This window comes from Sapajus apella, unplaced genomic scaffold (genome assembly GCF_009761245.1).
Source record: "Sapajus apella isolate SASKATOON/1434 unplaced genomic scaffold, GSC_monkey_1.0 scaffold130, whole genome shotgun sequence".
NCBI classification, from domain to species: Eukaryota; Metazoa; Chordata; class Mammalia; order Primates; family Cebidae; genus Sapajus; species Sapajus apella.
Genome location: NW_022437070.1, coordinates 1,000,815 through 1,028,460, shown reverse-complemented (window position 1 = coordinate 1,028,460; position 27,646 = coordinate 1,000,815). Strand labels below are relative to the sequence as shown.

Genomic DNA, 27,646 nt, shown 5'->3' with positions numbered 1-27,646 from the left:
ATTTGTTTGAGGCATCTGTTTCTTCCCAAGACAGTTGCAGGGGTGCAGTGTGCCCTGAGCGTACATCCGCTGGTGCCTGTTGCTGCCTTAACACTGGCATAAGAAGCTGGCGGCTGAACTAACTCTGGGTTATTACACTTGCTCCCTTCAGAACTCTGGTCCATCTTCTGACAGTGAACTGTGCTATGAAGTCCAAGGTTAACCTCATCTTCCCCTCCTCTTCTATCTGGATGCTTTAATCATTCCCTCTGAAATCCTGAAGCTCAGTAACTTAATCAGGATAAGCGGCATCTCTGCATTCACATCAACCTTCATCATTACATTTCAGGCTATATGGTCGAAAATTTTGGCCAAAAAAATTCCCCTAAAACCAACAACACTCATCTTGTTGTGGGTCCTCCTCATTCTGAAAAGTAACCAGTCTTTCAGGCCCCCAGGCAGCTCTCAGCACCAGCAAGTATCCCACACAGTCACTCCCACCCACCCTACCACAGCTGCAGAGCATTCTAGAAGCCCCGTGTCCTCTGGGAGCTGCTGGCCTCCTAGAGGTACCCAGGAGCTTTCAGCGCTCCTTACCCAGGTGCAGCGCCCTTCCACGAAGTACTTGCAGATGACTTTGCCTTTCTTGTCCGACTGCTGGTGGGGCTTGTCATGGTCACGACTCCGGTAGGTTCCACCACCACCACCGTCCTGCAGTGGACAGTGTGGATGTGAAGGGGGATGAAAGGGAAGGGAGGAGATGGGATCGAGGTTAATGAGAAGCATGGGAGAAGGGGATGAGGAATCCCTTAAGAGCTCCTAAGAGCATCGATGGGCAGGTTGCATCTAACACTGAGGCTGTGTACGCATTTGAGCCCCAAGGTTTGCGGTGTTGGTGCCGAGCTAGGAAAAGCTCTAGTGCCTGGAGCTGTCAGCCACTGAAGCCTCAAGCTCCACACACCTGTGGAGGAACATGTCCAACACACCTAGAGGTGGTGGCATGGGCCTCACTGCAAAACCCTCCAGGCCTAACAGGATCATTCATCTAGAATCTTCTGAACCTCAGAGATATGTTGGGTATGGCTGCAGGGTGCAGGTGCTGCTAATGACATGGTTTGAAACACAGAGGGTCTCAGCAGCACGCATCTGTCCAGGATAACACTAGTTATCGCTGGTTATGCTGGTTAACGCTGGCCAGCCCTTTCGGGGGGTGGCTGACGGCAGCAAGGGGACAGGATCAGCTTCACAGAAGGACTCATTAAAGGGAAAAAAGGCTAATAAGAAGGGACCTTGGCCCAAATGTCAGATCAGAGTGGAGTCAACTCACGCCCATGTCGTCGTCATAGAAGTCTTCGTCATCGTTCATTCCACCCTTGTTCATCCCTCCTCGGCTGCCACCTCGGCCTCGGCCCCGGCCCATCCCTTTCCCTCGACCTCGGGAGCCCCTGCCACGGCCTCGACTTAGCCCTGTGGAGGGAAGATGAAGCCTGCTGAACCTGCCCACCCGCCCCTGTCCCGACTCAATTCCAGCAGCTGCTGGAATCCCTGCCCCACCCAACGTGTCCCCTCCAGGACCCTGCCTACCTCGGCCACGGCCATCCTTAGAGCGGCGGTATTGGTTTAGCTCCTTGGAGTACTCGTCATAGTCATCATCTCCCATTGGCTCCTCACTCTCTCCATACTGGAATCCGCGGAGGAGAGCAGGACAGCATTAGGTAGGGAACCATGAGCGCTGTCCCCACCTACATACTGCCCCTTTCTGAAGGACGGTGACCACCGAGGGCACTCACAAAGGAACCTGTCACCACACGGCCTGACGGCAGGTGGTCCCAATCCTGCCCCCTGCAGTCTTCACTCTGAAAACCCGACCCAATAAGTAAACCCAGCACAGCTTCTCCCTACATAACACATTGCTGGGTGGCTCCAAGAGGGAGTGGACAGAGGGCCGTGGACTGCTGTGGAAGGCCTACTGGTAGGACCAGGTCAGCAGGTGCAGTGCACCCGCATCTCCTCCTCCTGGATAGGGGCAGGGATAAAGGGCCATGTGCCTGGCTGGCCAGGCAATAAATGTCTCTAGAGGACTTTCAGGAAACTTGGCTGTAGTGACGGGATGTTTTTCACAGTACATCCTGTGATACCTTTTCTTTTTCTTTTTTTTTTTTGAGACAGGGTTTTACAATATTGGCCAGGCTGGTTTTGAACTCCTGACCTTGTGATCTACCCGCCTCAGCCTCCCAAAGTGTTGGGACTAGAGGTGTGAGCCACCGCACCTGGCCTTTTTTTTTTTCTTCTTTTTTTAGAGACAGGGTTTCTCCATGTTGGTCAGGCTGGTCTCAAACTCCCAACCTCAGGTGATCCATCCGCCTCGGCCTCCCAAAGTGCCGGGATTACAGGCTTGAGCCACTGCGCCTGGCCTTTTTTTATTTTTGAGACTGAGTCTTGGTCTGTTGCCCAGGCTGGAGTGCAGAGGTGCAATCTCAGCTCACTGCAACCTCTGCCTCCCAGGTTCAAGTGATTCTCCTGCCTCGACCTCCCAAGTAGCTGGGATTATAGGTGTGTGCCACCACACCTGGCTAATTTTTTTGTGTTTTTAGTAGAGAAGGGGTTTTACTATGTTAGCCAGGATGGTCTCCATCTCCTGACCTCATGATCCACCCACCTTGGCCTCCCAAAGTGCTAGGATTACAGGCTTGAGCTACTGCACCTGCCATTATGTTTTTTGCTTTAAACCACATGAAGGTTTTATCTATTCCAAAATGATAAACATTTTAAGCACATACATCTGCCCTCTGAGGCTTTCTTTCCTTCAGAAGGGCCGTGTGTCTTCCTACCTTAGCCCCACAGCCTCTACCGGCACTACTCATGGCCCGGAAAACCCACCAGCCTCACCCTGACATCCCCAGGACCAGAGGAAACCTTACGTCCATCTCTTCCTCGTAGAAATCCTCTTCATCCTCTGGGTGGTCTCCTCCCACGCCTCTGCCCCTGCCTCGGCTGCCTCTGCCCATGCCACGGCCTCGCGATCCTCCACGGCTTCCTCGGCCCCTGTAGCCCCGGCCCCGGCCTCGGCTGCCTGCATGGAGATTCAGACAGTGAGCCTCCAGTGGGAGCAGATGCCACCAGCAAGAAAGAAGACAACCCACTTTTTGTTCCTGAAGTCAATCACTTCAGCCTCCTCCTCCTCCTCTTCCAAGAAGCCTTCCCAGATGCCCCAGGCAGGTGACCCCTGGTTCCCTCAATGGGGGCCCTTCAGCACGCTGGACACATAGCTGCTCCAGTCCTCACTCCCCTTCCTCACAGGGACTTGTCCACTTAGAGCTGCACTGTCCAATATGACAAACATCAGCCCACAGGCTAATGAGCACCTAACATGGCAGGTCCAAACTACAAGATGCTAGCCTTGAAGTCTGACAAGACTAGCCCTATAGTTTGGACTTGTAATTTAGACAAGAGTCCAAAACATACACTAGACTCCAAAGACTTAGGTGTTTTTTTTTGTTTTGTTTTTGTTTTTTTGTTTTGTTTTTTTTTTTGTTTTTTTTTTTTGAGACGGAGTTTCGCTCTTGTTACCCAGGCTGGAGTGCAATGGCGCGATCTCGGCTCACTGCAACCTCCGCCTCCTGGGTTCAGGTAATTCTCCTGCCTCAACCTCCTGAGTAGCTGGGATTACAGGCATGCACCACCATGCCCAGCTAATTTTTTGTATTTTTAGTAGAGATGGGGTTTCACCATGTTGACCAGGATGGTCTCGATCTCTTGACCTCATGATCCACCCGCCTCAGCCTCCCAAAGTGCTGGGATTACAGGCTTGAGCACCGCGCCCGGCCTGTTTTTGTTTTTTTTTTTAAGGCCGGGGGGGCAGGTATAGTGGCTCACGCCTGTAATCCCAGCACTTTGAGAGGCTGAGGTGGGCAGATCATCTAAGGTCAGGAGTTCGAGACCAGCCTGGCCAAAATGGGAAAACCCCGTTTCTACTAAAAATACAAAAATTAGCAGTGCATGGTGGCATGCGCCTGTAATCCCAGCTACTCAGGAGGCTCACGTGGGATAACTGCTTGAACCCGGAGGCAGAGGTTGCAGTGAGTTGAGGATTGCACCACTCTAGCTTGGGCAATAGAGGGAGATCTTGTCTCACCAAAAAAAAAAAAAAAAAAAAAAAGAGCAAGAGAGAAAGAATATATAATATCCCATGCTAAAATAAGATTTAAAATGTATTAGGCTGAAAATAGATTATCAGCATTAGTTTAGTTGGTTTTACAAAAATTTTTCCCTCACTTAAAAAAAAAAACACTGGCCAAGTGCAGTGGCTCAATCCTATAATCTCAGCACCTTGGGAGGCACAGTTGGGCAGATCACTTGAGGACAGGAGTTCAAGACCAGCCTGGCCAACATAGCGGAACCCCATCTCAACTAGAAATACAAAAAATTAGGCCAGGTGCAGTGGCTCACTCCTGTAATCCCAACACTTTGGGAAGCTGAGGCAGGCAGATTGCCTTAACTCAGGAGTTTAAGACCAGACTAGGCAACATAGTGAAAGCCCAACTCTACTAAAAATAAAAAAGCCAGGCGTGGTGGCATGGGCCTGTAATCCAAGCTACTGGGGAGGCTAAGGCATGAGAATCGCTTGAACCTGTGGAGTAGAGGTTGCAGAGGGCCAACATGGTGCCACAGCACTCCATCCTGAGTGACACAGTGAGACTAAATCTCAAAATAATAATAATAAATAAGCGGGACGCAGTGGTACATGCCTGTAATCCCAGCTACTTGCAGGAGTGAGGCATGAGAACCGCTTGAATCTGTGAGGCAGAGGGTGAAGGCTGCAATGAGCCTAAATCATGTCTGCACTGCAAAATGGGTGAAAGAGCAAGACTCTGTCTCCCAATAAAGAAAGAGTGATGGGGTCTCATTGTATTGCCCAGGCTGGCCTCCAACTCCCGGGCTCAAGTGATTCTTCCACCTGTACCTCCCAAGTAGCTAGGACTATCCAGTGTCCTTTCCATTTTTTAAATGTGGCCACCAGAAAATGTAAACGACATGGTGGCTTGCATTCTATTTCTACTGGACAGCACTGGTCTAGGATCTCCCCACAGTACAAGGGCTGTCCCAGGAAGTTGTCCAAGAAAGACTGCTAGAAAAACGAATGAATGAGCAGCTATTCAAACAAGAATCTGGGCCTCAGGCAGGGCTCACAAACCTGAGGACCCCCGTGCTGGAAAATTCCAGAAGCCACTCTCAGGCTGGATGGTCTTTCTGGCAGGAGATGGTTCAACGGTTCTTGTTATTGTGGGCCAGGCTGGGCTCGAACACCTGACCTTAGGTGAACTGCCTGCCTCAGCCTCCCAAAGTGCTAGGATTACAGGCATGAGCCACTGCACCGGGTGAGACAGTTCTAAGAGGCCAGTCAGGGTTACTATGTCTCTGGTGCTCAACCCTCCTTTACCTCCCAAAGGACGAAGGTTCAAGGTTCAGAGGTGTGGCAGTGGCAAGGACTGCAGTCACACCTTGTCACGTGATGGGGCTGGGAGAATGTGGGAACACTGCTGAGGGTGGGGCAGCCAGCTGTCAGTGACCCTGGCCCCAGTGAGAGAGAAACTGTTCCCTCTTCCCCCCCGCCGCTGACCAGGAAGTGACCCTTCAGGCTCGTTAGCCTTCTCCCTGCCTCACACCAGCCTGGTACCTCCCCAACCACAGCTCAGTGGGTGATCTCTCCGGTCCTCTGTGCCATGCCTGTGAAGGTCCTGGCCCTTCTTCATATACTTATCCCAACTCTAAGTGACCACACTCGAGGCTCTGTGAGGCCAGGTCGTCCAGGTCAGCCCCGGTGGCTCCGATTCCCCAAAGGAGAAACTGCCAGGGTGAGGCTCACCTCGGCCGCGGCTGCTGCCCTCCTTGGCACGCCGGTATTGGTTCAGCTCTTTAGTGAAGTCGTCGTAGTCCTCCTTGCCCATGTCCTCCTCCTCGTCACCCTCGTATTCCCCGTACTGCTCGTTCTCGTAGTCCTCATACATGCCATAGCCCTTGCTGTCCATCTTGGAGTAAGCCTTCTTGGGCAGGGGCGTGGCATGCGACGGGGGATACTGCTGATGGGACTGTGTCCCAGAGACAGGAGAGGAGGTGAGCTGGATCCCACGGTTACAGGTGCAGACTACCAAGATCCCCACCATTCCCTAAACTGACATGTCTGGCTGGGTGGGGCTATTGTCCATGGGTTGCACTGCTGGTCCCCAGCCACTCTGGTGACTGGTTTCCATCCCAGGGAGTGGGGGAAGCAGTGGGCCCAGGTGTTTCTGTTCATAAAGGGCCAAAGCCTGAAACAATCAGAACCACAGACTCCCAATCCCTGAGGAACGAGAGGGAGGAGAAGGGAGCATTTCCTAGGGATGCAGAGCAAGCACACGGGGAGGGGCCTGGGAAGCAGGTGGGGGCTGCTCAGTCACAATGTTCCTAGGGCCCTGGAATTCAGTTAATGGCCTGCTTGGCAGCCAGGCTAGACAGCCGTCTCAAATGATGCTTTCCAAAGTGTGGTAATGCCAAGTGGTACTAGAAGAAGTTAAAGACAGTCATAAAAATGGAACCAACTAAGACATCCTTCAACAGGTGAATGGATAACAAACTGGTATATCCAGACAATGGAGTAAAGGTGAATATATAACAATAATGTGTGCATTGGGCAAAACCCAAAGAACTACACAACTCTAAGGAATAACAATGTATCGCCGGGCGCAATGGCTCACGCCTGTAATCCCAGCACTTTGGGAGGCTAAGGTAGGCAGATCACCTGAGCCTAGGAGTTTGAGACCAGCCTGGCCAACACGGCGAAACCCTATCTCTACCAAAAATACAAAAATCAGCCTTGGTGTGGTGGCATGCACACATGGCTCTAGCTACTTAGGAGGCTGAGGCAGGAGGCTCACCTGAGCCCAGGGAGCTCAAGGCTACAATGAGCTGAGATCACACTTCAGCCTGAAAAATAGAGTGAGATCCGATCTCAATAAATAAATAAACAATAAAGCCTATTAATGTTAAAAATCCGTATTATAGAAAAACAGGACAATGCAAAATACAGCTAGATACAGACACACATACAAGTACTTTAACACATCTTTAAAATGCCTCCAGCTCTAGCTCAAAAAAAGCATGTGATGTTCCCTCCATTTCCTGTGTCCCTCAGGTTTCAAGTCCAAACCTACACCAGTAGATCAATCTCGAATACGGTATTGGACGATGAATCATCTGTTGTGATAAATGTTGCTGAGTCATGGGATACCTGGGACAGCTTTAGAGACCTACTAACTTTAGCTAGGTGCATGGCTCACACCTGTAATCCCAGCTCTTTGGGAGGCCAAGGCGGGCAGATCACAAGGTCAGGAGATTGAGACCATCCTGGCCAACATGGTGACACTCTGTCTCTACTAAAAATACAAAAAAATAGCCAGGCATGGTGGCACATGCCTGTGGTCCCAGCTACTCGGTAGGCTGAGACGGAAGAATTGCTTGAACCCAGGATATGGAGGCTGCAGTGAGCTGAGATTGTACCACTGCACTGCAGCCTGGGTAACAGAGCAGGACTCCATCTCGATAAATAAATAAATAAATAAATTTCTCATCCAGACCTGGAGACCCACGTGCCAAGGAATGCTGGGTAAAGTAGTAATAAGATGATTTTCTTTTTTTTTATGGGATTTTCTGGGGAAAGAAATGGTATACAAACTGAACCAATAGTTCAAATTGCTGCTTGAAACGGGAGTGACAATGGGCGAGTATTAACCTCTGCCTACTGACCACTGGAGAACATTTCATTCTCTCGACAATCTCCCATCAATGGTCATTTCTGAACACTGGAAGCCCACCAGGCATGACGTGGACCAGTCAGCAACTTTCTCTGACACAGAGAGGGCCTTGCCAAGGCCGCACAGAGGAGACTCAAGAGCATGATGGAGGTCGGCTAGGGCCTGGGTTCAAATCTCAGCTTCTCTACTTCAGAACAGTGCAAGGTTGTTGCAATTTCCTTTTCCTTTTGAGACAGGGTCTCACTCTGTCACTCAGGGTAGAGTGCAGTAGCCAATCACAGCTCACTACAACTTTGAACTTCTAGGCTCAAGGGATCTTCTCACCCGTCTCTTGAATAGCTGGGACTACAGGCACAGCTGGCTAATTGTTTTAAATTTTTTGTGCAAACAGGGGTCTTGCTTTGTTGCCCAGGCTGCCTTGTTGAAACGAAGTCTCAGTTTTCTCACTCATAAAACAGGGATTAAACCAATACCTAACGGCCCAGGACTGAAATCCACGTAAAATGCCCAGAACACCGCCAAGCGCTCAAAAAACACAAGCAGTTCGACTCCTCCCAGCCCCAGAGCTCAGCAGAGCGCACCCGTCACTCACCGGCACATACGGGGGGCTGTACTCTCTGTACTTGCGGTGCCCTTTCTCACTGGGGCTGAAATCCGAGTCATCTGAGAAGTCAGAGAAGTCATCGCTAGAAGAAGCGTGGCGCTGTAACGACAGGGTAAGTAGACTCAGCCACCCTGCTGCAGGCGGGCCACTCAGGCGTAGTCAGCCTCGGGACAAGCTATGCTGGCATGTGCCGCAGGGTTCTGGGCTTCACCTGAAACACCTCACCCGGGGCACTTAGTGGCAATGGGGCATAAGCTACCAACTCTTTTAAAAAAGGTCTTTATCCAATTTGAGATAAGCAAAGGCATTAAGAGTGCCCTCTGGGGTGGACAGCAAAAGCTCAGCCCCTGGGGCTCTCAGCCAGGCCCCATGCCAGGCAGCGGTGGCCCCGGTGAATCCCGGACCTACTTTGTGCTTGGACTTCCTCCTCTTCTTCGACCTTCTTTTCTCTTTCTCCCGTTCCTTCTTCCGTTTCCGCTTCAGTCTCCTGTGAGACTTCTCCTCGTCCGAATCACTGTGATGCTTCTCCCCCTTTTCTTTCCGGCTTCTCTCAGGCCCTCCGGAGGTATCCTGGGTCTCCTCTGCCCCATCATCTTCCAACTCGCCTTCCTCCAACTCTCCATCTTCCCTACAAACCAACCCCAAAGGCACCATGACACAGGGTTTGAGAGACCTCCTAGGGCTCTGGGCTGGCCAAGGCTGACAGAAACCGAGGGCCTGGCTGCTGTGAACGAGGAGACCCTGGGAGGATGTGGGGGCCATGGCCTCTTGTTCCATCCCTTATCCTGCCCCAGAAAAACTATGCTTGCTCCAGTCTAACCTGGCTGGGGGAGGGGTAGGAGTTTAAGGGCATTGCCACCAACACCGGGACACAACTACGCCAGATTTCCAAACAGGACTAGTGTTCTTAGAAGAAACCAACAAGGTGCTGAGGTCATGGAAGTGGGAAAAGCCCCTCTTGGGGATTCACAACACTTCATGCTGCAGAACTTCCAGGAAGCACCACAGTCCAGAAACCCACACAGTTCTACTGGAAGCACCCGAAGCAATTCTGCGCCTGGCTTGACCACAGAAGTGCCTTTCCCAGGAAGCAGACCCGCATCCCCTCCTTACCCGGCCCAGGATCCCCTGCCGGGCCCTGGACCCATGAGCTGGGCGTCAGTGCCACCTGAGGCTGAGGGTGGTGGCTGTGCACTGTGCAGAGGGCTGTGGTTCTGAAACAGGGGCTACCAGGGCCCACCCGCAGGCAGGCCTGGGCTGCCGCCTGAGAACCTGTAAAGTACTTTATTACAAAAGCCCTATGAGAACCGCTGGAAACAGGCTCTGAGTCCCAGATCACCAAGTCTGACCCATCCTCGTCAGTCCCACACCTCTGGGCTGGAGGCAGGCAGACACTGGGCAGCTGGAGGACGGGGATGGGTCCCCGGCGGGCCTCATAATGACACTGGTCCGGGTTTCTCTCCCTCCTCTGACTCACCTCCAGGTACCAGGAACCCCTTCTGGCTCCCCATCCTATGTTCTTCCCACTCCCCCAGGTCACCCCAACCCCAAGGACTTTAAACATGACAGACCCTGCCCAGTGGGCATCCTGCATATGTAAATATCTATGGGTTGGGGTAGGGGGAAGGAATGGGTTCAGGAGGGGGCAGCTGGAAAAAGAATCCAGTTTTTGAGCCAAACCCACAGACACAGTGCTCACAAGTACAGGAGTTGGTAAAGGAAAAGCACAATTTTTTTGAAAAATTTTAAAAAGCTTCCCAAGTTCCCCATGAATGGCCACAAAAAGGCTTCCGTGAGAGCATCCAACTCCTTCCATCTCAATTAACTAGGACACAAAGCGAGGTGATGTAAGGAGAAAACGTCATGAGGCCAGGCCCCAAAAGGCCAACCACAAATGGAGCTGATCTGGGCGGAAAGGCCCGCAGCCGTCAGGCGGGAGCCAGTGCACTAGGGCGCTTGCCTGCAGGTTCCGGCGCACACGGCAGGCAGACTCCTCCCAGGAGCCTCCACTGGTCTTTCACTCATGTCTCTCCCTTTGTCTGCCTCCAGGCTGCTACCCAAACATCAAGGAACTCCTCAAGAGGGGCTTTTTCTGTGAACTCTCATTCCCAATTCAAAGGGGATGGGTTCTATTTCAAACCCAAGTGGCCCAGCCCCACAGATACCCCACGGATACCCCTCGGCAGAGGTCAAGGGCAGCTCTCGAAACAGAATGCATGACACAAAACTTTCTGCTGCTTCAAAGGCAACAGCACAGAGAGGTGACCTGACCCATGTGTGCCTCGTGTTGCTTCGCTGACTAGCAAACTTGGCATGGGGCGGAGACGCAGGCCGCAGTCCTGAGAAGGGAGGTGCCTTCCAGCCGGGGTGCGGCCCACAGAAACCAAACGTGGGGCACAGCCCTCACTGGATGCCTCACCCACACCGAAAGGGCCACCAGACTGGGGAAACTGGTTTTGTCCCAAGGGAGAAGCTGTTACTCAGTGACACGGCAAACTTCCCACCGCCAGGGAGCTGTGCAGACACTGGGAGGTGGCGCCCTGATGGAAACACTGGGAGCGGGCCAGGGCCACACCTCAAGAGAAACGCAGGGAGAGACAGATAGACCGACTAAGCAGGAGAAGTCCCAGGACAGACTGGAGGTGTACAGGCTGGGGTTCCACGAAGAAAAGCTAAGAGCAACATCACTCTCAACACTTAAGCCTAGAAGGGATAAAGCTGAGACGGATACAATCAGCACCCAGGCCACTAATATTTTAAATGCCATATCTATGCCAGGTTGACTATCTCCTTTTCTGTACTGTCCTCGTAGGAAAAAGACACAAGTGACAAGAAACTTGGTCCACAAGGCAGGTGCATGATCTTCAGGGCTGGGTCGGCTAAGCCGGAGCAGATGGCAGCCTCAGCACGCCCTCTCCTCTAAGTCCTACGCAACGGCACAGCAGGCGACAGTCTTGCCCAGGATCAGCTAAAGACTTCTTCCTTGTCCCAATGCCACCTGCTGTCTTAGATGAAGGTACAGGCTACCCTACATCTAAACACCTGGGTGCAGAGCATAAAAGACCATCCAAGGAACTCCAAGAGCCTTAACCATCATCCAGAATGATTCTAGAAGGGACTCACTTTGTAAATGGGAGCTAAAAAGAAAATGAAAAATAAGGGACTCACCAAGGTACAGAAGTATAGCATTCAAATCCGCCCTACAAAGACCTGAGCCAAAGAGGGATTTTGCAAATTATCAATATTAACAACTCCAGACATATCTGGGCTGAAAAAGAATCAACCATACAACTTTTCACAAAACAGGCTGTGACTACTGGAAATTTTGTTTCTCTAGAGTTTAGAGGCAGAGAAATAGAGGATTTTTTGTTGTTAAATTGCTACAGGTTGATGAAGGGGCACTAAGATGGCGACAATGAACAGATCGCTACACTCTCAGTGCCATCTGGCCATGTCATGCCCTCAAGCTCCTCCGAGCCCTAGGCTAACCTCTGCCAATGGTCACCTTAGGGGGTGTCCCCTCACGACACTCAAGGTGCCCTCCCAGCTAAACGTCCTGCGTGAATACGAGGTCTTAACTATATTCCTCAGACTCTGTTCAACAGAAATCAATAAGGAAGGAAATCAAGCCAACTGGGAATCCTGTGGGCCACCGGCGCGACGGCACAAAGGCGGTCTCCACAAAACAGCAACCAGGTTTCAGCGGTGCCACTTAACAAACGCCGGCAAAATCCGTGTCAGAGTGGGATTAAATACCGAGGGAACACGCTTAATAGACCGCGACATAATCCCCCAAGAAACGTTGGGGAAGCCCCACTGCGCTAATCTTTTCAATCTAGACGTGCCAAACTCTCTTGAGACAAGCAAGCAGGAGAAAAGCCTGCCGCGGCGGCCCGTGCAGGGATGCTCTATTCCCAGAGCCTGGATTGGCAATGCCTGGCTTGACTGCACACGATCTGCTGCCAGGGCCCTTGGGGACAGGAAAGCAACCACCCTGAGAGATGACTTGGAACTGGCCCCCAGGAGGAAATGGGAAGAGGCCACGCCTCGCCTCCTGGACAAAGCTGCAGGGCGTTTCAGTTTCCATTTTTCAGAGCCAGCTGCTCCTCCCGCTGGGTCAAAGAACAGGTCTGGACGCCTACTTTAAGGAACAGGCTGACTCTATAGGGTCCACAAGCATGCTGCGTTCAGCACACACCATGGGCTTGGCAAAAACAGTGCTTAGCAAAGATACTTCACGTCTAAACTGGCGTGGGGGCTCATGCCTGTAATCCCAGCACTTCAGGAGGCCAAAGCAGGCAGATCACTTGAGGTCAGGAGTTCAAGACCAACCTGGCCAACATGGCAAAACACTGTCCCTACCAGTAATACAAAAATTAGCTGGGCTCAATGGTGGGCACCTGTAATTCCAGCTAATCAGGAGGCTGAAGTACAAGAAGTTGAACGTGGGAGGCGGAGATTCCAGTGACCTGAGATCATGCTGTTGCACTCCAGCCTGGGAGACAGAGTGAAACTGTGTCTTTAAAAAACAAAGAAAATATAATCCCAGCACTTTGGGAGGCCAAGGCAGGCGAATCACCTGAGGTCAGGTGTTCAAGACTAGCCTTGCCAACATGGCAAAACCCCATCTCTACTAAAAATACAAAAATTAGCTGGGCGTGGTGGCACGTGCCTGTAATCCCAGCTACTCAGGAGGCTGAGGCAGGAGAATCGTTTGAACCTGGGAGGCAGAGGCTGCAGTGAGCCAAGATCTCGCCATTGCACTCCAGCCTGGGTGACAGAGTGAGACTCCGTCTCAAAAAAAAAAAAAAATACAAAGTAGATACTTCATATTGCCTCACCCAGCAGCCTACAGATCAGGTCTAGGCATCATGCTTCTTTCAGCAGACCAAGTAACACAACTAGCTCCACCTCTTCTCTCGAGTATGCTTGGTCTGTAACCCAAGCCTTGCTTTTCTGATCTAGTGAATGGGATAACAACAGCACCTATCTCAAGGGCTGTGAAGATTAAGAGATAATAGGGATAAAGCCCTTGACACGTGAAGGACTGGCACAAGGAAGGAGCAGCTGTTGGTTGTAAGAACCAGTTTGCATGAGGGCACCTCTCCATGGAAAACCCTAACTAGCTGGAATGCTAGCTGGGAAGCGTGTTCTCTGTAAGAAAGCTACAGCCAGCTCTCCGACGGGCACTGCTGACTGGGCCAACAAGTTCTTGTTTTACTTGGTGCCAACCACGCATGCAGCATGTTTTCCCAACCCAGTTTTGTCCTGCTGACAAAACTGACAAAAGCGACATCTCCCCTTCCTCAGCTCTAATCTAGGCAGTACCAGAAGCCACCAAGTGGCTATCAAGATAAAAAGGCTTAGGGAGAGCTGAGCCCTAGGGAAAAAACAAAGGCCTCTTACAGAAATGAAGCTTGGCAATATGGCAGCTCTCTAGACAAGAGGGTTGGACGAAAGCTGAAAGGGGCCTGGGGTTTGTGGATCCATCTGGTTTACAAGGGGTTAAAAAAAAAGCAAAGTACAACAAAAAAGATGGAAATTCAAGGGAACAGCGGCTGTTACCTTAAGATCATGAGAGCCCTGGATAAGAGGCGGCTAGGTTAATGTGAAGGTCAGGGTTATGATCATTAACTGCCCAGACGCTCAACAAATTGCCTGGGTAGGCTCTGAATGACCCATTAACTAGGGACAAAATTACGAAAATTACAAGGAGGGGCCGCCTCTTCAAATGTTTAACAACCGGCCTAACTGCAGAAGTCCAGGATCCCCAAGTCCGATTCTGCGGGACAGTCGTTTACTAGACGTGAAGGCACAGGGCCTTTGCTTTAGAAATTCAGCTCAGTGCTCATGCCTAAGAAAGGCCCCCGAGACCTTCCCTTGGTTAGGATGGAGTGAAGCAGCCACAGGGGAAACCTCACTGAGGGATTTTCAGAGCCAGGAAATTCTTGAAATAAACCTCTGGGTCTCGCACATGCTTTTCAGTGTCGTTACTATCTAGGTTCATCAACTAGAAATCAAGAACAACTGCGCTCTGTGTCTCCTTTTCCTCAACATTCTCAGATGTCATCATAGCATGCTCTGTGACATCATGCCATTTCCATGGTAACGTGCCCACACCAAGGCAACCATCCAAGTGGGAGGCACAAAACTGGCGAAGAGAAGTCCAGCCATGAGCACCTGTACCCTGTTCCCACACCTCTCACTTCAATGTAAGACAGTCTACCCACTGCTGGCATCCAGATACGAACACACCTACTGGCGGATGTGACTGTAGGAGAAATTGGAGCCAACTGAACCCAGACCGGGTATTTGAGATGTTAATTGTTAATTTTGTTAGGAATGAGTTTCATAGTAAGGTTTTTTGTTTTGTTTAGAGACGGAGTCTTTACTCCGTCACCAAGGCTGGAGTGCAGTGATGTGATTTCGGCTCACTGCAACCTCGACCTCCTGGGTTCAAGTGATTCTCATTCATCAGCCTCCCAAGTAGCTGGGATCACAGGCACCTGCCACCACACCCAGCTAAATTTTGTATTCTTTGTAGAAACAGGATTTCACCATGTTGGTCAGGCTGGTCTCCAACTCCTGAGCTCAGGTGCTCCATCTGTCTTGGCCTCCCAAAGTGCTGGGACTGCAGGCGTGAGCCACCGCGCCCGGCCTATAGTGAGGTTTTAAAAAATCCTCAAGTTGGCCGGGCGCGGTGGCTCAAGCCTGTAATCCCAGCACTTTGGGAGGCCGAGGCGGGTGGATCACGAGGTCAAGAGATCGAGACCATCCTGGTCAACATGGTGAAACCCCGTCTCTACTAAAAATACAAAAAAACATTAGCTGGGCATGGTGGTGCGTGCCTGTAGTCCCAGCTACCCAGGAGGCTGAGGCAGGAGAATTGCCTAAACCCAGGAGGCGGAGGTTGCGGTGAGCGGGATCGGGCCATGGCCCGCCTGCCTGGGTAACATGAGTGAAACTCCGTCTCAAAAAAAAAAACAAAAAAATCCTCAAGTTAGAGATTCGTACTGAAGAATCTACAGGTGTAGGGCAGGCACAGTGGCTCATGCCTATAATCCCAGCACGTTGGGAGGCCAAGGCAGACGGATCACTAGAACCCAGGAGTTTGAGACCAGCCTGGGCAAGAAGGGGAAGCCCCTTCTCTACAAAAAATATAACAATTCGCCTGGCGGCATGCGCCTATACCCCCAACTACTCAGGCAGCTAAGGTGAGAGGGCCTACTGTGGCAGGGGGGGAGGCTGCAGTGAGCTACGACTGCACCGCTGCACTCCAGCCTCGGCACCACAGTGAGACCCTGTCAGGTTGCGTGAGCCCAGGAGTTAGAGACCAGCCTGAGCAACACAGTGAGACCCCGCCTCTACAAATAATTTAGAGTCAGGGTCTCTCTATGTTGCCCAGATTGGTCTTGAACTCCTGGACTAAAGCGATCCTCCTGCCTTGGCCTCCCAAAGTTCTGGGATTAGAGGCATTAGCCATTGCACCCAACCTCTACAAATAATTTTCCAAAAAAAAAGTGTTTTATATAATAGAAAGAAAGAAAAAAGCCCCAACTGGGACAACTCAGCAACATGAGGAGAGGCTGCAAGGTCCCCAAGCAGTTATTTAATAATTTCCCAGCAGAGAGCTGGAATCCGGGCTTGGAGGCCTTCACAAACTCCTCACCAAGGCCTACACTGGCTCAGAAACAGGAAGGAATTTGAGCATGGGGTCACAGCAGGAAGAAGCAGAACTAGAAACTAAGTCCACTACTTTCTGATGCAAAGACCAGCTCTTAACCTCTACCCTTATGACAACTACAAATTATGTCAGTCGAAAAGATGAATTTGCTAAACAAGTCAACTGACAAAACAACACCCACCCTGAAATTTAAAATCGAGTAGGGAAAAATAAGATATACATACATGAAACAGACTTCACGAATCAGTATTCCAAGAAAAGCCAGAATGAGGTGCCAAGACTGGTAAATTCCTTAAACACTCTGCGCCCCAGTTTCCTCAACTGTGCAGCAGAGGCAACCACGGAGTCCCCCAGGATGGTGTCATGGGAGAATCCCATGAGGCCATGTAACGCAAGCACTTAGCAGGAATCTCACCCAGAATAAACGCTTAGGAGTAAAACCTACCCAAACGCAGAGACACAAGGCCAACACAGTCCTTCCAATATCAAATGAAGGGAATGGTAGCATTTCAAAAATCTGACCAAAGACATCCGGATAGAGCATAAGAGGCTCACGGAAAGACTGAAGGAATTCTGGCAAAAAAAAAAAAAAAAAAAAAATAGTACTCATCCCAACACAAAGAGAAAGAAATACAAATCCCAGGAAGTGAAATTCCAAAGTCCCCTAACACGAAAGGAATGCCTTCACCCCCAAGTGTGTAGCGTCCACTCTGGGGTTTGTCCAAGCACGCAAACCTCTTAGGCAGAACATTTCTGTAGAGTTTCAAACAGGCTGACCATGAAAAAACTCAGCTGGCTAGAGAAAGCTTGTGGAGACAAAGATGCCATTTTCCTTCCCTGAGTAGCTATTCTTCCACTCCTACGAGCTCTGAATATTTGCATTCTTGAGCAAAGGTATCTATCCCTCAGTTCCAAGTTACTCCTGGCAGATGAACCTCTGGAATTTGCTTCTCAGCAATGAAGAGTTTTCTAACCACCTTCTGATGCCAACTAAGCTTCAGATGGCTTAAAGCTGCAAAGATCATGATTTTCATCTAAGGAGAACCGATTTCTATTACTCCAGAGGAGAAAACCTCATCATTTAACTTATCAACTAAGACTTCTCCTTATTTATAATTTTTAATTTTTATTTCCTTGATACAAGGTCTTGCTCTGTCACGCAGGCTGGAGTGCAGTGCTGCGATCATGGCTCACTGTAGCCTTGACGTCCTGGGCTCAAACAATCCTCCCAACTTAGCCTCCCAAGTAGATGGGACTACAAGCGTGTGCCACCATGCCCAGCTAATTTCTGTATTTTTTTTGTAGAGATGGAGTTTCAGGCTGGGCGCGGTGGCTCATGCCTATAATCTCGGCACTTTGGGAGGACAAGGAAGGCAGATCACTTGAGATCAGGAACTCAAGACCAGACTGGCCAACACAGTAAAACCCCATCTCCACTAAAAATACAAAAATTAGCCCAGTGTGATGGCATGCACCTGTGGTCCCAGCTACTCAGGAGGCGGAGGCAGGAGAATCACTGGAACCCAGGAGGTGGAGGTTGCGGTGAGCAGAGATTGTGCCATTGCACTCCAGCCTGGCAACAGAGTAAGACTGTCCAAAAAAATAATAGTAACAATTTTTTATGAAGAACTGCAATTATCTGTATACAACCTATTCGTTAATTTCTAGTCACCTGTGAGTTCCTTAAGGGCAGACAAGAATTAGGTTTACAGTAACCCCAAGTTTCCAAGGGCCCAGAACAGGACCAGGTACAGAATGGGTGCATGCTCAGTGCCTATTCCACATGAAGTATCAATCTCAGCTCTCTTACCCTTTTGCTCAATTTCATCAACAGAAACAATAGCAAATTTCCAAGACACCTTTTTCAGCAACGTGTATCACTTAAAACTTGGACACAAACTCATTCAAGTGTTTATCAAGGGATTCCAAGTAAGCCTGAAAGTGATGGATGCACAGAATGAGAAGAGACAGGCCCTGCCTCGGATGCAGCCTGCCTGTGTGGCTCACGGGTTTCGGTTACCGTGACTGCTCTCATTCCCTGTGGAGTGGCAGGGCCTGCCTAGAATCCCAAGGAAACCTAAGCCCTGGTGTCTGTTAGGAAAATGAGGAGGGCAATAATCCAAGCCACCTGCAATGGACTTTTAGCCAAGTGACACTAGTGTCTGGGCCCAGCTCCCTCGGTGAGGCCATAGCAGGGATGTGATGGCCGTGATCCACTTCCACATGGGCCTCAAGAAGTCTCCAGTTACTTCTAATGAATGAAAATCCCTTGCATTTAAGGGTTCAAAAGCCTAGACTTGGGCCTCTACATTTACTGGAAGGAGTGGAACGCAGGGAGGATGGAGCCACAGTGGACTGAGGAGGGGGTCTCGAGGGCCAACTTTAAATGGAATACCTATATTCCCTCCACATTCCCTCCTATCACAAAAATAATGACAACGGTTGCTGTGCAGGCAGACAGTGCACACCATAGCGCGTGGTGGCAACTTTCACTCAACCCTGCTGCTGTAGCGCAGAAGCAGCCACCGATGGTCTAAATGAATGAATATGGCTGTGTGCCAATAAACTTTACCTACTGGCCAGGCCCAGAGGCTCACGCCTATAATCCCAGCACTCTGGGAGATCGAGGAGGGCGGATCAGTTGAGGTCAGGACTTTAAGACCTGCCTGGGGCCGGGCGCGGTGGCTCAAGCCTGTAATCCCAGCACTTTGGGAGGCCGAGGAGGGTGGATCACAAGGTCAAGAGATCGAGACCATCCTGGTCAACATGGTGAAACCCCGTCTCTACTAAAAATACAAAAAGTCAGCTGGGCATGGTGGCACATGCCTGTAATCCCAGCTACTCAGGAGGCTGAGGCAGGAGAATTGCCTGAACCCAGGAGGCGGAGGCTGCGGTGAGCTGAGATTACGCCATTGCACTCCAGCCTGGGTAACAAGAGCAAAACTCCGTCTCAAAAAAAAAAAAAAAAGACCTGCCTGGCCAACATGGTAAAACCTCATCTCTACTAAAAATACAAAAATTAGCTGGGCGTGGTGGCGCAAGCCTGTAATCCTGGCTACTTGGGAGCTTGAGGCAGGAGAATCAATCGCTTGAACCAGGAGGCGGAGGTTGCAGTGAGCTGAGATCCTACCACTGCATTCCAGCCTGGGTGACAGAGCAAGACTCTAGTCTTAAAACAAACAGAAACTTTACCTACAGAAACAGGAAGGGGGGGCTGGCTTTGCCAACCCCTACCTAGCCTGCATGCAACAGCTTTCATACTTTTTGACATTGACCCACATCTGCTTCTTTGCATTTCTCCCAAACAAAACTTTCCAGAAGTCACATTTAAATGCATTCTACTTTTTCTCTCCTCTTCCATTACCTTGGTTTTCCAATGCAGGAGAAAAAAAATCAATAATGGGACTTCATATCCCACTAGTGGCTATGCCCTGCAGTCTGAAAAATACCACACCAGATCCAGCACAGCATAATGGTATGTACAGAGATGAGGTCTGGGTACAAGCCGTCCAGGGGGTTCTAACTCTGCCTGCAGCACACACTTGCTTTGTGACCTGGGACAACTGACTTTGCCTCTCTGTCTCAGTTTCTCCTCGAAGGACAGAGGTAAAGGTTAAATGACCTAACACATGAGAAGCACTCAGATGGGCCCTGGCAGGTAATCACTGACCTTCAGGTCAACTGTGCACAAATGGCACTGACACCTGTTTGGAAATTTACAGACACTGACTTAGGAGATGAACTCGAGACTCACATCCAGTTTGTGTGACTCTCCCAACCATAGCTGTCTACCACCCATCTCACTCCACCATCTAACAGCAGGGGGCCACTCCCGGGTGGAGAGAACACAGCAGCACCCAGGCCAGACATGGTGGTTTATACGTGTAATCCCAGCGCTATGAGAGGCTGAGGTGGAAGGATCATTGAAGCCAAGAGTTCAAGGCTGCACTGAGCTATTAATACTATGATTGTGCCACTGCATTCCAGCCTGGGTGACAGAGCAAAACCCTGTCTCAATAAAAGAGAAAAAGCAAAAAAGCTTTTGGCTCTGGAGTTCACTCTGTCCTTTCTGGGACCACTGATAGGCATGACTGGGAACCTGAAGGGCCTGCCTGTGATCTAGTCACTGAGCCTAACCCTCAAATTAATTTTTAAGGCATCCGCTTTTTAAGTGGGTATTAGTGAGCTGCAGTAGCGGCAGCAACCCTTTATCATGGCCAGAAACTGTAGAAGGTAGGTCTGACACACAGGAAGGGAATACGAGGCCTGGTAAAGGCAGTAACAACCCTTGCCCAACTCTAAATAAAGTCTTCAGGAGAGAAGCGTTCTTTAAACACTCAGAAAACTTTTCTGCTCTAAGAAAAGCCCAGGAGCAGCTTACTGAATGAACAAAACCTTAACCGACTTGGCCAGATCCCAAAGGAGTGAAGAATCCTAGAGCTGGATGAAACCTTGCTCATTCCTCTCTGGAGAGAGTAAAGGACTTGCCCTGGGAAACCGCCTAGTTCGCAGTGGTGAGACTCCAGATCCCCGGCTTCCCAGTTCTCAGAAGCCCTATCAAGACTGCAGCACTGACTCAGGTTCTAATTGCAAAAGATCAACGCAGGAGGTACAGTCAGCATAAGCTCCAGACAGTATGACCATTTGAACATCTATAAAAAGACACTGAGCAAGTACGAAATGTCTTAAGATGGCTTCCACTTGCTGTCAACCCCAGGGCTCCCTGTGATTAAATAAGCTGACCAGAACCCTAAGAGGTAAAAGATAAATGCACTTCCTTCAAAAATAGGTTATTCTTACTTCTCTTTACACACCGACTGTAAAAGTTCTGTTTTGAATTTTTCTCTAGTAGGGAAAGCAGGAAGATTCACTGAATGCTGGCATTGTGTGGGTGTCCCCAATTGCACCCATTTGACCACAAGGACCCTGAGAAGTGGGCATTTTATACTTGATGCCTATTGCACACGGCCGGGAGGAGCCAGGCCTGAACAGTTTTATCTGGCTCCAAAGTCCACAGTCTTCCTTCACATCCTGTTGCCACCTCCGACATTCAAAAAGATGTCACCACTTGCCTGACAAACAGGGCCCTGAGTCACCTATTCACACAGATACAAAATGGCAAAAAAAAAAAAAAAAATACAAGAGAAAGATCCTTCATGCAGACCAGTTTGGCCAGAAGCAGCAAACTATGCTCCAAGCAAACAATCCTAAATTCCATTAAGAAAAAAATTAACAGGACACAACTAAACCCAGCACCAACCAAGAGGCCATATCTTCACTTTTGTCAACAACTACTAAGAGTCACCCCAAGGGGTGATGTGCCAGAAATCAATTTAAAAACTGCCCATCTCACCTCATCACATCACCAGCAAAATCGCACACTGTCTTCAAGACTGCATCTGCATTAGCCACTAAAAGCAAACGCCTTCCGCAGCAAAGACTAGGCCAAGACACTGAGAAAGGCAAACCCATGAAGTTTGGCTCCCCCTGAACAATCTCATTTTTACCTTAACTTATCCCCATGAACTTGACATGCCACCCAGACAAACTGGCAGCTTTTCCATCCTATTAGGTTTTAATTATGAAAATGGCTTCAAACCATGTATTCGGACAGGAACCCCTCCACCAATGAGGCTGCGCCTACAGTCCCTGATCTGCTGAATAAATACCAAATGCCAGAAATCTCAGGAGCCATCCTTTTTTTCTTAGCTATGCTGCCAAGGTACAGGTTAAGCGCCCTGCTCAATTCAGCTACTTTGCTTGCTATTCGAATGCTGTCACTCAACCTCTCACGGATCGGAGAAACAGTTGCTCTGGCCTAGAAGTACTATTTTTTTTTTTGGGGGGGGGGGGGTGCAAAATTAGATTCTCTAGAATCTGGTTTGACTTGATAGCTATCCTGGAGACTTGGAAATAGTTTCATAAGCAATTTTCACCATAGAGGTATTTATTGTAACTGGATCTGACCTCTTATGGAGAGATGTCTCTAGAGGCCAGAGAGCCATAAAAACATAACCAAAGGAAGTGAACGACCCTCAGACAGCCATTTCTTTCCCATCAGGGAAGAAGGTAAAAGATCTAAGAGCAAGAAGCAGAGGTGGAGGCATTGCTAAATAAATTACTAACCAGGCCCAATATGAAATTGCTCTACATTCAACTGTATGGAAATGCAAGAGTCAAAACCATTCATCTTTAACTTGCCAGGCAGTGAACAGCCAGGTCCACAGGTACAAAACAATATTCTCTTGGGATTGGCCTTCCTGGCTCTGGAAAACCACAGCAGTGGCTTACTAAAATAGCTAGCTCTACTTAGAGAAAACTCTGGCTTATAAAGAAATCAAAACTTTAAACCTTCAGAGCAGAGCAAAATTGTACCTGGGGGAAGAGGACAGGCTGTGAATTACTCCTTTTGGGGAATCGCTTTTTCTTTTGAAGAGCAAATTTGAGGGGAATTAAAAAAATTAAGGGTTTTATGACCAGAACATCCATATTTCCATGGTCACAATGGACTGTTTCTACTAGGAGACTTTGAATTGCTTTCAAGTTAAATCTCTCACCCAGAGAAAATAAAAATGAGAAAGGCTATGCGTATAGTAAAATTCCTTAAATCAGGGATTCTGAGTGACACCCTTTTCTTTCTTTTTTTGCAACATCCATTAATTTGATTTTTAACTAATACTAGTACATCAGTTTGGGAGGGGGGAGGCAGTACTGTGACATTTCAAAAACAAAGATTCCAAAATACAGTTTTTGACTTAATTACTGGGACCTCTCGGTCTTAATGGAAGAGATTCCTTTGAGAACAGAAAACAATAAACCCGTGTTGATATGCTGAGCTTTTTAAATGTTTGGGGAAATAGTTTCAAATTCATTGAATGATGGCTAAAAATTTCACTTACAAAAGAAACCTCATTTCCTTAACGCTTTTTAAAAAGTCAATTTAAATAAGCACTTAGTAGCCTTTGGAACTGGGTCCTCAGTCATCCAGTTTCTGTTCTCCGCTCCTGGAGAAGGCATTTTACAAAGGATGGGAAACTTCAAGTAAGTGCAATTCATTTTGGGCTGACCCAGTGCCCTGGATCAAGTGTTTTTTCGGTTCGTGCTTCAGACATTTTTTGCAGGATACCGTAGAGTCTGGAGATTTCTTCCTCCCATAACTGATTTTACATAATCATTAGGATAACCACTCCACAGCAGTTGTGAACAAATTAAGGAGGAAGAAAACAAGTGGCCTACTGAATTGCAGTTTCCTCATCTACATGTGTGGGACCTTTTTTCCTTGTAAGAAGGGAAAAAAGGAAACGGGTCTTTTGGAGAGGGCCAGGGTTCTCTCTCAAAGTATGCCAGGGATCAAAAGTGGGAAAGAGGGAAAATGCAACTTCAACGTGTTTTGTCTTTTAACGGAACTTATGCTTGTAAAACACATCAGAAGTACGGTGTTTGGTTCTGCAAGTCATTTCTGCTGCTGTTTTTTTCCTTGTTAACGTGTAGGACAAGGGTACTGGGGGCTGGAGGAGGTGTTCCCTCCAACATGACTGGGCGTGTAACACGTTTGCATCAACTTTTCACAGACATGTGCTTTCGAACAAAGGAGCAGTGGAGACAGGCAGAGATGGGGGCTTGACAGAGTTTACAGATTTTGTGCTTCAACAGTACTTTACAAATGACTTGCTCAATTTTAAGGTCCATCACCACAAGAGACATTGGAGTAAAATGAGAAAATTGGAGCTACTTGAACCAATCTTTTTTTTGGGGGGGGGCAGAGGGAAACCATTAACTTGAATACATGTATCATAAATCAAATTCAGTAAGCTTGTCTCCTACAAATGGACTTGAAGTATCCACTTTCTTCAAAGATGAAGGCTGGAGACAAAGCAATGGATTGAAATGGAAAGAGGGACGCCAGAGTCTGAAAACATACGGGCCTTTTACATCGGTTTTTGTCATGTTACAGTAACACACTTTTTTTTTTTTTTTTTTTTGAGAAAACTGTGTACGTCAAATTAAAAAAATTAAACACTGAAAGGATGTGCAAGTCTAAAAGGGCTCAACAGGGTTAGAATCCTGATTCGAACACATCAATTCACTCTCAAGCATCACTTCGGTCTAAAGGCGAGGAGGAAGGCAGGCAGGAAAGGGAGAAAAAGAGGGAGATCATTGAATTACTCAATAAAAGAGGCTACTTACCATCCCAACCCATTGTAAGACATACACTTCTGACATAAGAGAACTCCTTAGAGGTCGAATAAAGCGTGTAAGCACCTTTGAGTAATGCACCTGGCCCCGGAGAGGGGGCCGGAAGCCCAACATGGGCTTAGCGAACAGACCTTTGCTAATCTGTTTATTTCCTTGAACTGGAGTCGGGCTGCGATGGGCTGCGATTCCCAGGACGATACATTTAATTAGAACAAAACAGAAAAAAAAAATGTTGTAAAAGCTCACCAAACTGCTGCACTTGTGTCTCTGAATGTGGGTGGCATTTCTTTTAAAAGGCAAAGTATGGTCTGTGAAGGAGAAAGGGGAAAGGGGAGGTGGGAGTGGGGAGACGGGGCCGTGGAGTCTGGCAGGGAAAGCCCTGGCTGAAACCCCCGGCCAAGGGAGGTTCCTGAGGGGCTCCCCAGCCAGGGCTGCAACGGGGTAGCCATCTGTCCAGCACGTTCTCTTCCCCTCTCCACCCCCACTCCTTCCAAGGCTCGCTTTCCTGCCGACTGAAACCCACCGTCCGTGTCCAAACCTACTCTCCAGCCGCCTCTTCTCCTGCCCCACCAGGAAACAGAGGGCGAACCCTGCACCCCGACTCCTTCTGCTCGAGCAGGGGAAGGAAACGGGGCCCCAACCTCCCCTGAAACGCGCCGAGCTGTCCCCATTATCACCCGCCAGCCAGAGAAGGGCGGGAGGGGAGCCGCGTTTCGCACTTAGGGAAGGGGGCGCTTCCTTTCACCCCTGCCAAAGCACAAGGAAATCGCCTTTTCTCTTCCGGAAGAGATGGTGCCCCATTTTACCCCGAAAGAGGGGGGAACCACAGGAGAAAGCGCGGGACCAACTTCCTCTCCCCTACAAGGCAGGAAAACTAAACCTCCCCCACATACACAAAAAACAAGGCTGAGAACCCTCCCTCACGTCACCTACCTACGAAAAGCGAGAGGACCCCTGCCCTTTAGCAAAAACATAGGGAAGAGTCTTCTCTCAAAAAATAGGCAGGGGTTTTCATCAAAAGGGCTGGAGATGCATCTCTCCCCCTCCCCAATTCTGCCTTCTAGGGAATAGCTAGAAAACACCTCCCGCCAAAAATTAAAAGTGCCATACCCACCCAAAAGACCCCGCATTAGAGGGATGGAGAAAGGACCTGAACGAACCCCCACTTTCTGCCTCCTAAAAAACCTAAGGTACCTATCATCCAAGTAGGGCAGGGTGTGCCTCCCCCAGGAGAAAGGATACTGCCGGGGGCTGGGAGACCCCCAACCCCAAACCCCTAAGAGCGGGGCTGTTGCTGGAGATCCCCCTAAAAATGGTCCGGAGCCCCTCCCCCATCCCCTTCCCCGAAGCCAGGCGACGGGCAGGCGGGCCCGTGGCTGCCAGCTCCGGCGCAAGGGCAGCCAGGACCCCCGTGGGCCTCCGCAACACCCCCCCTGGCGCCCCCTCCCCAGGGCGGGCGGGCGGGCGCGGGGGGTCCGAGGGGCGCCTCCTCACCTTCCCCTCAGCATGGCGCCCAAAAAAGACAGAGCGAGAGCGAGGGAGAGCGGGCGAGCGCCGCGAGGGGGGGGAAACGCATGAGGCCGGGAGAGAAAGCAAGCGAGAAAGAGCGAGCGAGCGAGCGATCGAGAGACACCCACCGACCCCGCCCTTCCTCCTCCTCCTCCTCCTCCTCCTCCTCCGCGGCCCGGCCCAACATGGCGGTCGCCCCCCTTCCTCCTCCTCCTCTTCCTCCCCCCGGGGACGCAGCCCCGGCCCGGCCGGGGGCCTGACCTGTCGTCAGGGAGCGGGAGGCGGTGGTGGAGGAGGTGCGGGGTGGCCGGGCGGGCGTCGGGGGAACACGGAGGAGGCGAAGGCGTTGATGGCGGCGGCGGCGATGGCGGCGGCGGCGACTCTGATGGCGGCGGCGGGGGGGTCCCGGGCGCGGCCTCCATAGTTCCTTTGGGGGGGGAGGGGATGTTAATGCACGAAAAAGGACTGCTTGGGCGTGGCGGGAGGGGCACACTTCTGCTCGGAGGGCTCCTGATGGGAATGGGGTATATATTTTTTCGGTTTCGAAATCACCTCTGCGCCGACCTCCGCGTAGGCCGCTCGGCCTAGGCCTCGGCGGACCGCTTGCCGCCTGCTTTCTCCGCAGCCCACCCTTGCGGTCACTCGCTCACTGGCGCGGGGCCCTCATCGGGGCGAGAGCCCCCCCACGCACCCCCGCGGGCCCGGGGGCGGGAGACCCGGGAGACACGGACACTGGTGGGTGGTTGGGTGTAATTAGCGCGGGCCGCGCGCGATGGAGCAAGCGAAGGGTAGGGGGAGAAGAGCCAGCGAGCGAGCGAGGAGGGTAGGGAGGGTTAAAAAAAAAAAAAAAAAAAAAAGGATTTGAGGGAGAGAGGAGACGGGCCGACTGTCTCCCTGTCTGCTGCCCCGGGTGCCCCGGCTGCTCGGCCCCCGCCGCAATCAGGAATTGACACAAAATGGCGACTCGGCCCGGACGAGCCGAGAGGCTGAGGCGGGAGGAAGGGTGAGGTGGGAGGGGGAACTAGGAGGCGGAGGCGGAGGCCGTATCACGTGCAGGAGAGGGGTAGAGACCGCTTGCCCGAAGACTGGCGGAAAGAGCCGAAGGCAAAGGGCGAGGCCGAGGGGAGGCGGAAATAGCCGAAAGAAGCTGAGCGAGCGACAGGAGGCGGTGGGGGAGAGCCGGAAAGAGCCGAAGGTGCTGATAGGGGTGGGGCTAGAGAGAGCAAGAGAAACCTAGGGCAGCCAGAAATAGCCCAAGCCGATCGGGACCGGGGAAGGAGGAGAAACTGTGATGGTCCGGAAAGAGCCGAAGGCGGTGTCCTGGTGGGTGGCAGGAGGTGGAAGCAATCAGGATAATGCGATTAAGGGAATTAGCTTAACTGGCGGGGCTGGAGGGGCTATTGAGAGAATAAACTACTTTCAGAAAGTCGCCCGAGAGCAAGAGGGAAGAACCGAAAAATGCTAGTTGAAGGAAGGCGGGAAGAGCCGATAGGTTTAGGTGGGAGAATGGGAGGGAAGGAATTCAGGCTGTGAAGAGAACATAAAAATAACCGAAAGCTTGAGGCCAGGTGCCAAGAGTCGGAGGTTTCCGGAGAAGAGGCGATGAAGCCCAGCCTGCCCGGAAGTGACGTCAATCAACAACTCAGTCGATGACGTCATCCTCGGAGGCGACAGGGGCGGGGCTCGGTAGGCTCTCAGGGAAGTTTAAGTACCTGGGGTGTGGGACCCATGGATGGCTCTCAAATAGCGAAGGTGGAAACACTGCCGGTGTCGTAGACTGTACAAACAAATCTTTTGACCCTCACAACCGTCGTAAGATAACCTGCTGTTATTCCCATTTGCAGACTGAAGTTCGGTGTTTAACTAATTGGTTCAAGGTCATAG

At 50.4% G+C, this 27,646-nt stretch overlaps 1 protein-coding gene across 7 annotated transcripts in view; it reads right to left on the bottom strand.

Annotated features, from left to right (window-relative positions):
• The window catches only part of ZC3H4 (zinc finger CCCH-type containing 4), a 44,415-nt gene extending 17,663 nt beyond the window's left edge, over window positions 1-26,752 (bottom strand). For 2 of the 7 annotated variants that reach the window (XM_032262536.1, XM_032262531.1), the window contains exons 1-8: window positions 25,187-25,652; window positions 8,782-9,001; window positions 8,362-8,472; window positions 5,846-6,068; window positions 2,901-3,052; window positions 1,564-1,660; window positions 1,307-1,446; window positions 577-690 (exon numbers count right to left, since the gene is read on the bottom strand). In XM_032262536.1, coding sequence (XP_032118427.1) covers window positions 577-690; window positions 1,307-1,446; window positions 1,564-1,660; window positions 2,901-3,052; window positions 5,846-6,068; window positions 8,362-8,472; window positions 8,782-9,001; window positions 25,187-25,383 — 1,254 coding nt within the window. In that variant the 5' untranslated portion in view covers window positions 25,384-25,652. The other 5 variants (XM_032262533.1, XM_032262532.1, XM_032262535.1 and 2 more) reach the window with 5 other exon arrangements.
• Window positions 26,753-27,646: the final 894 nt, after the last annotated feature.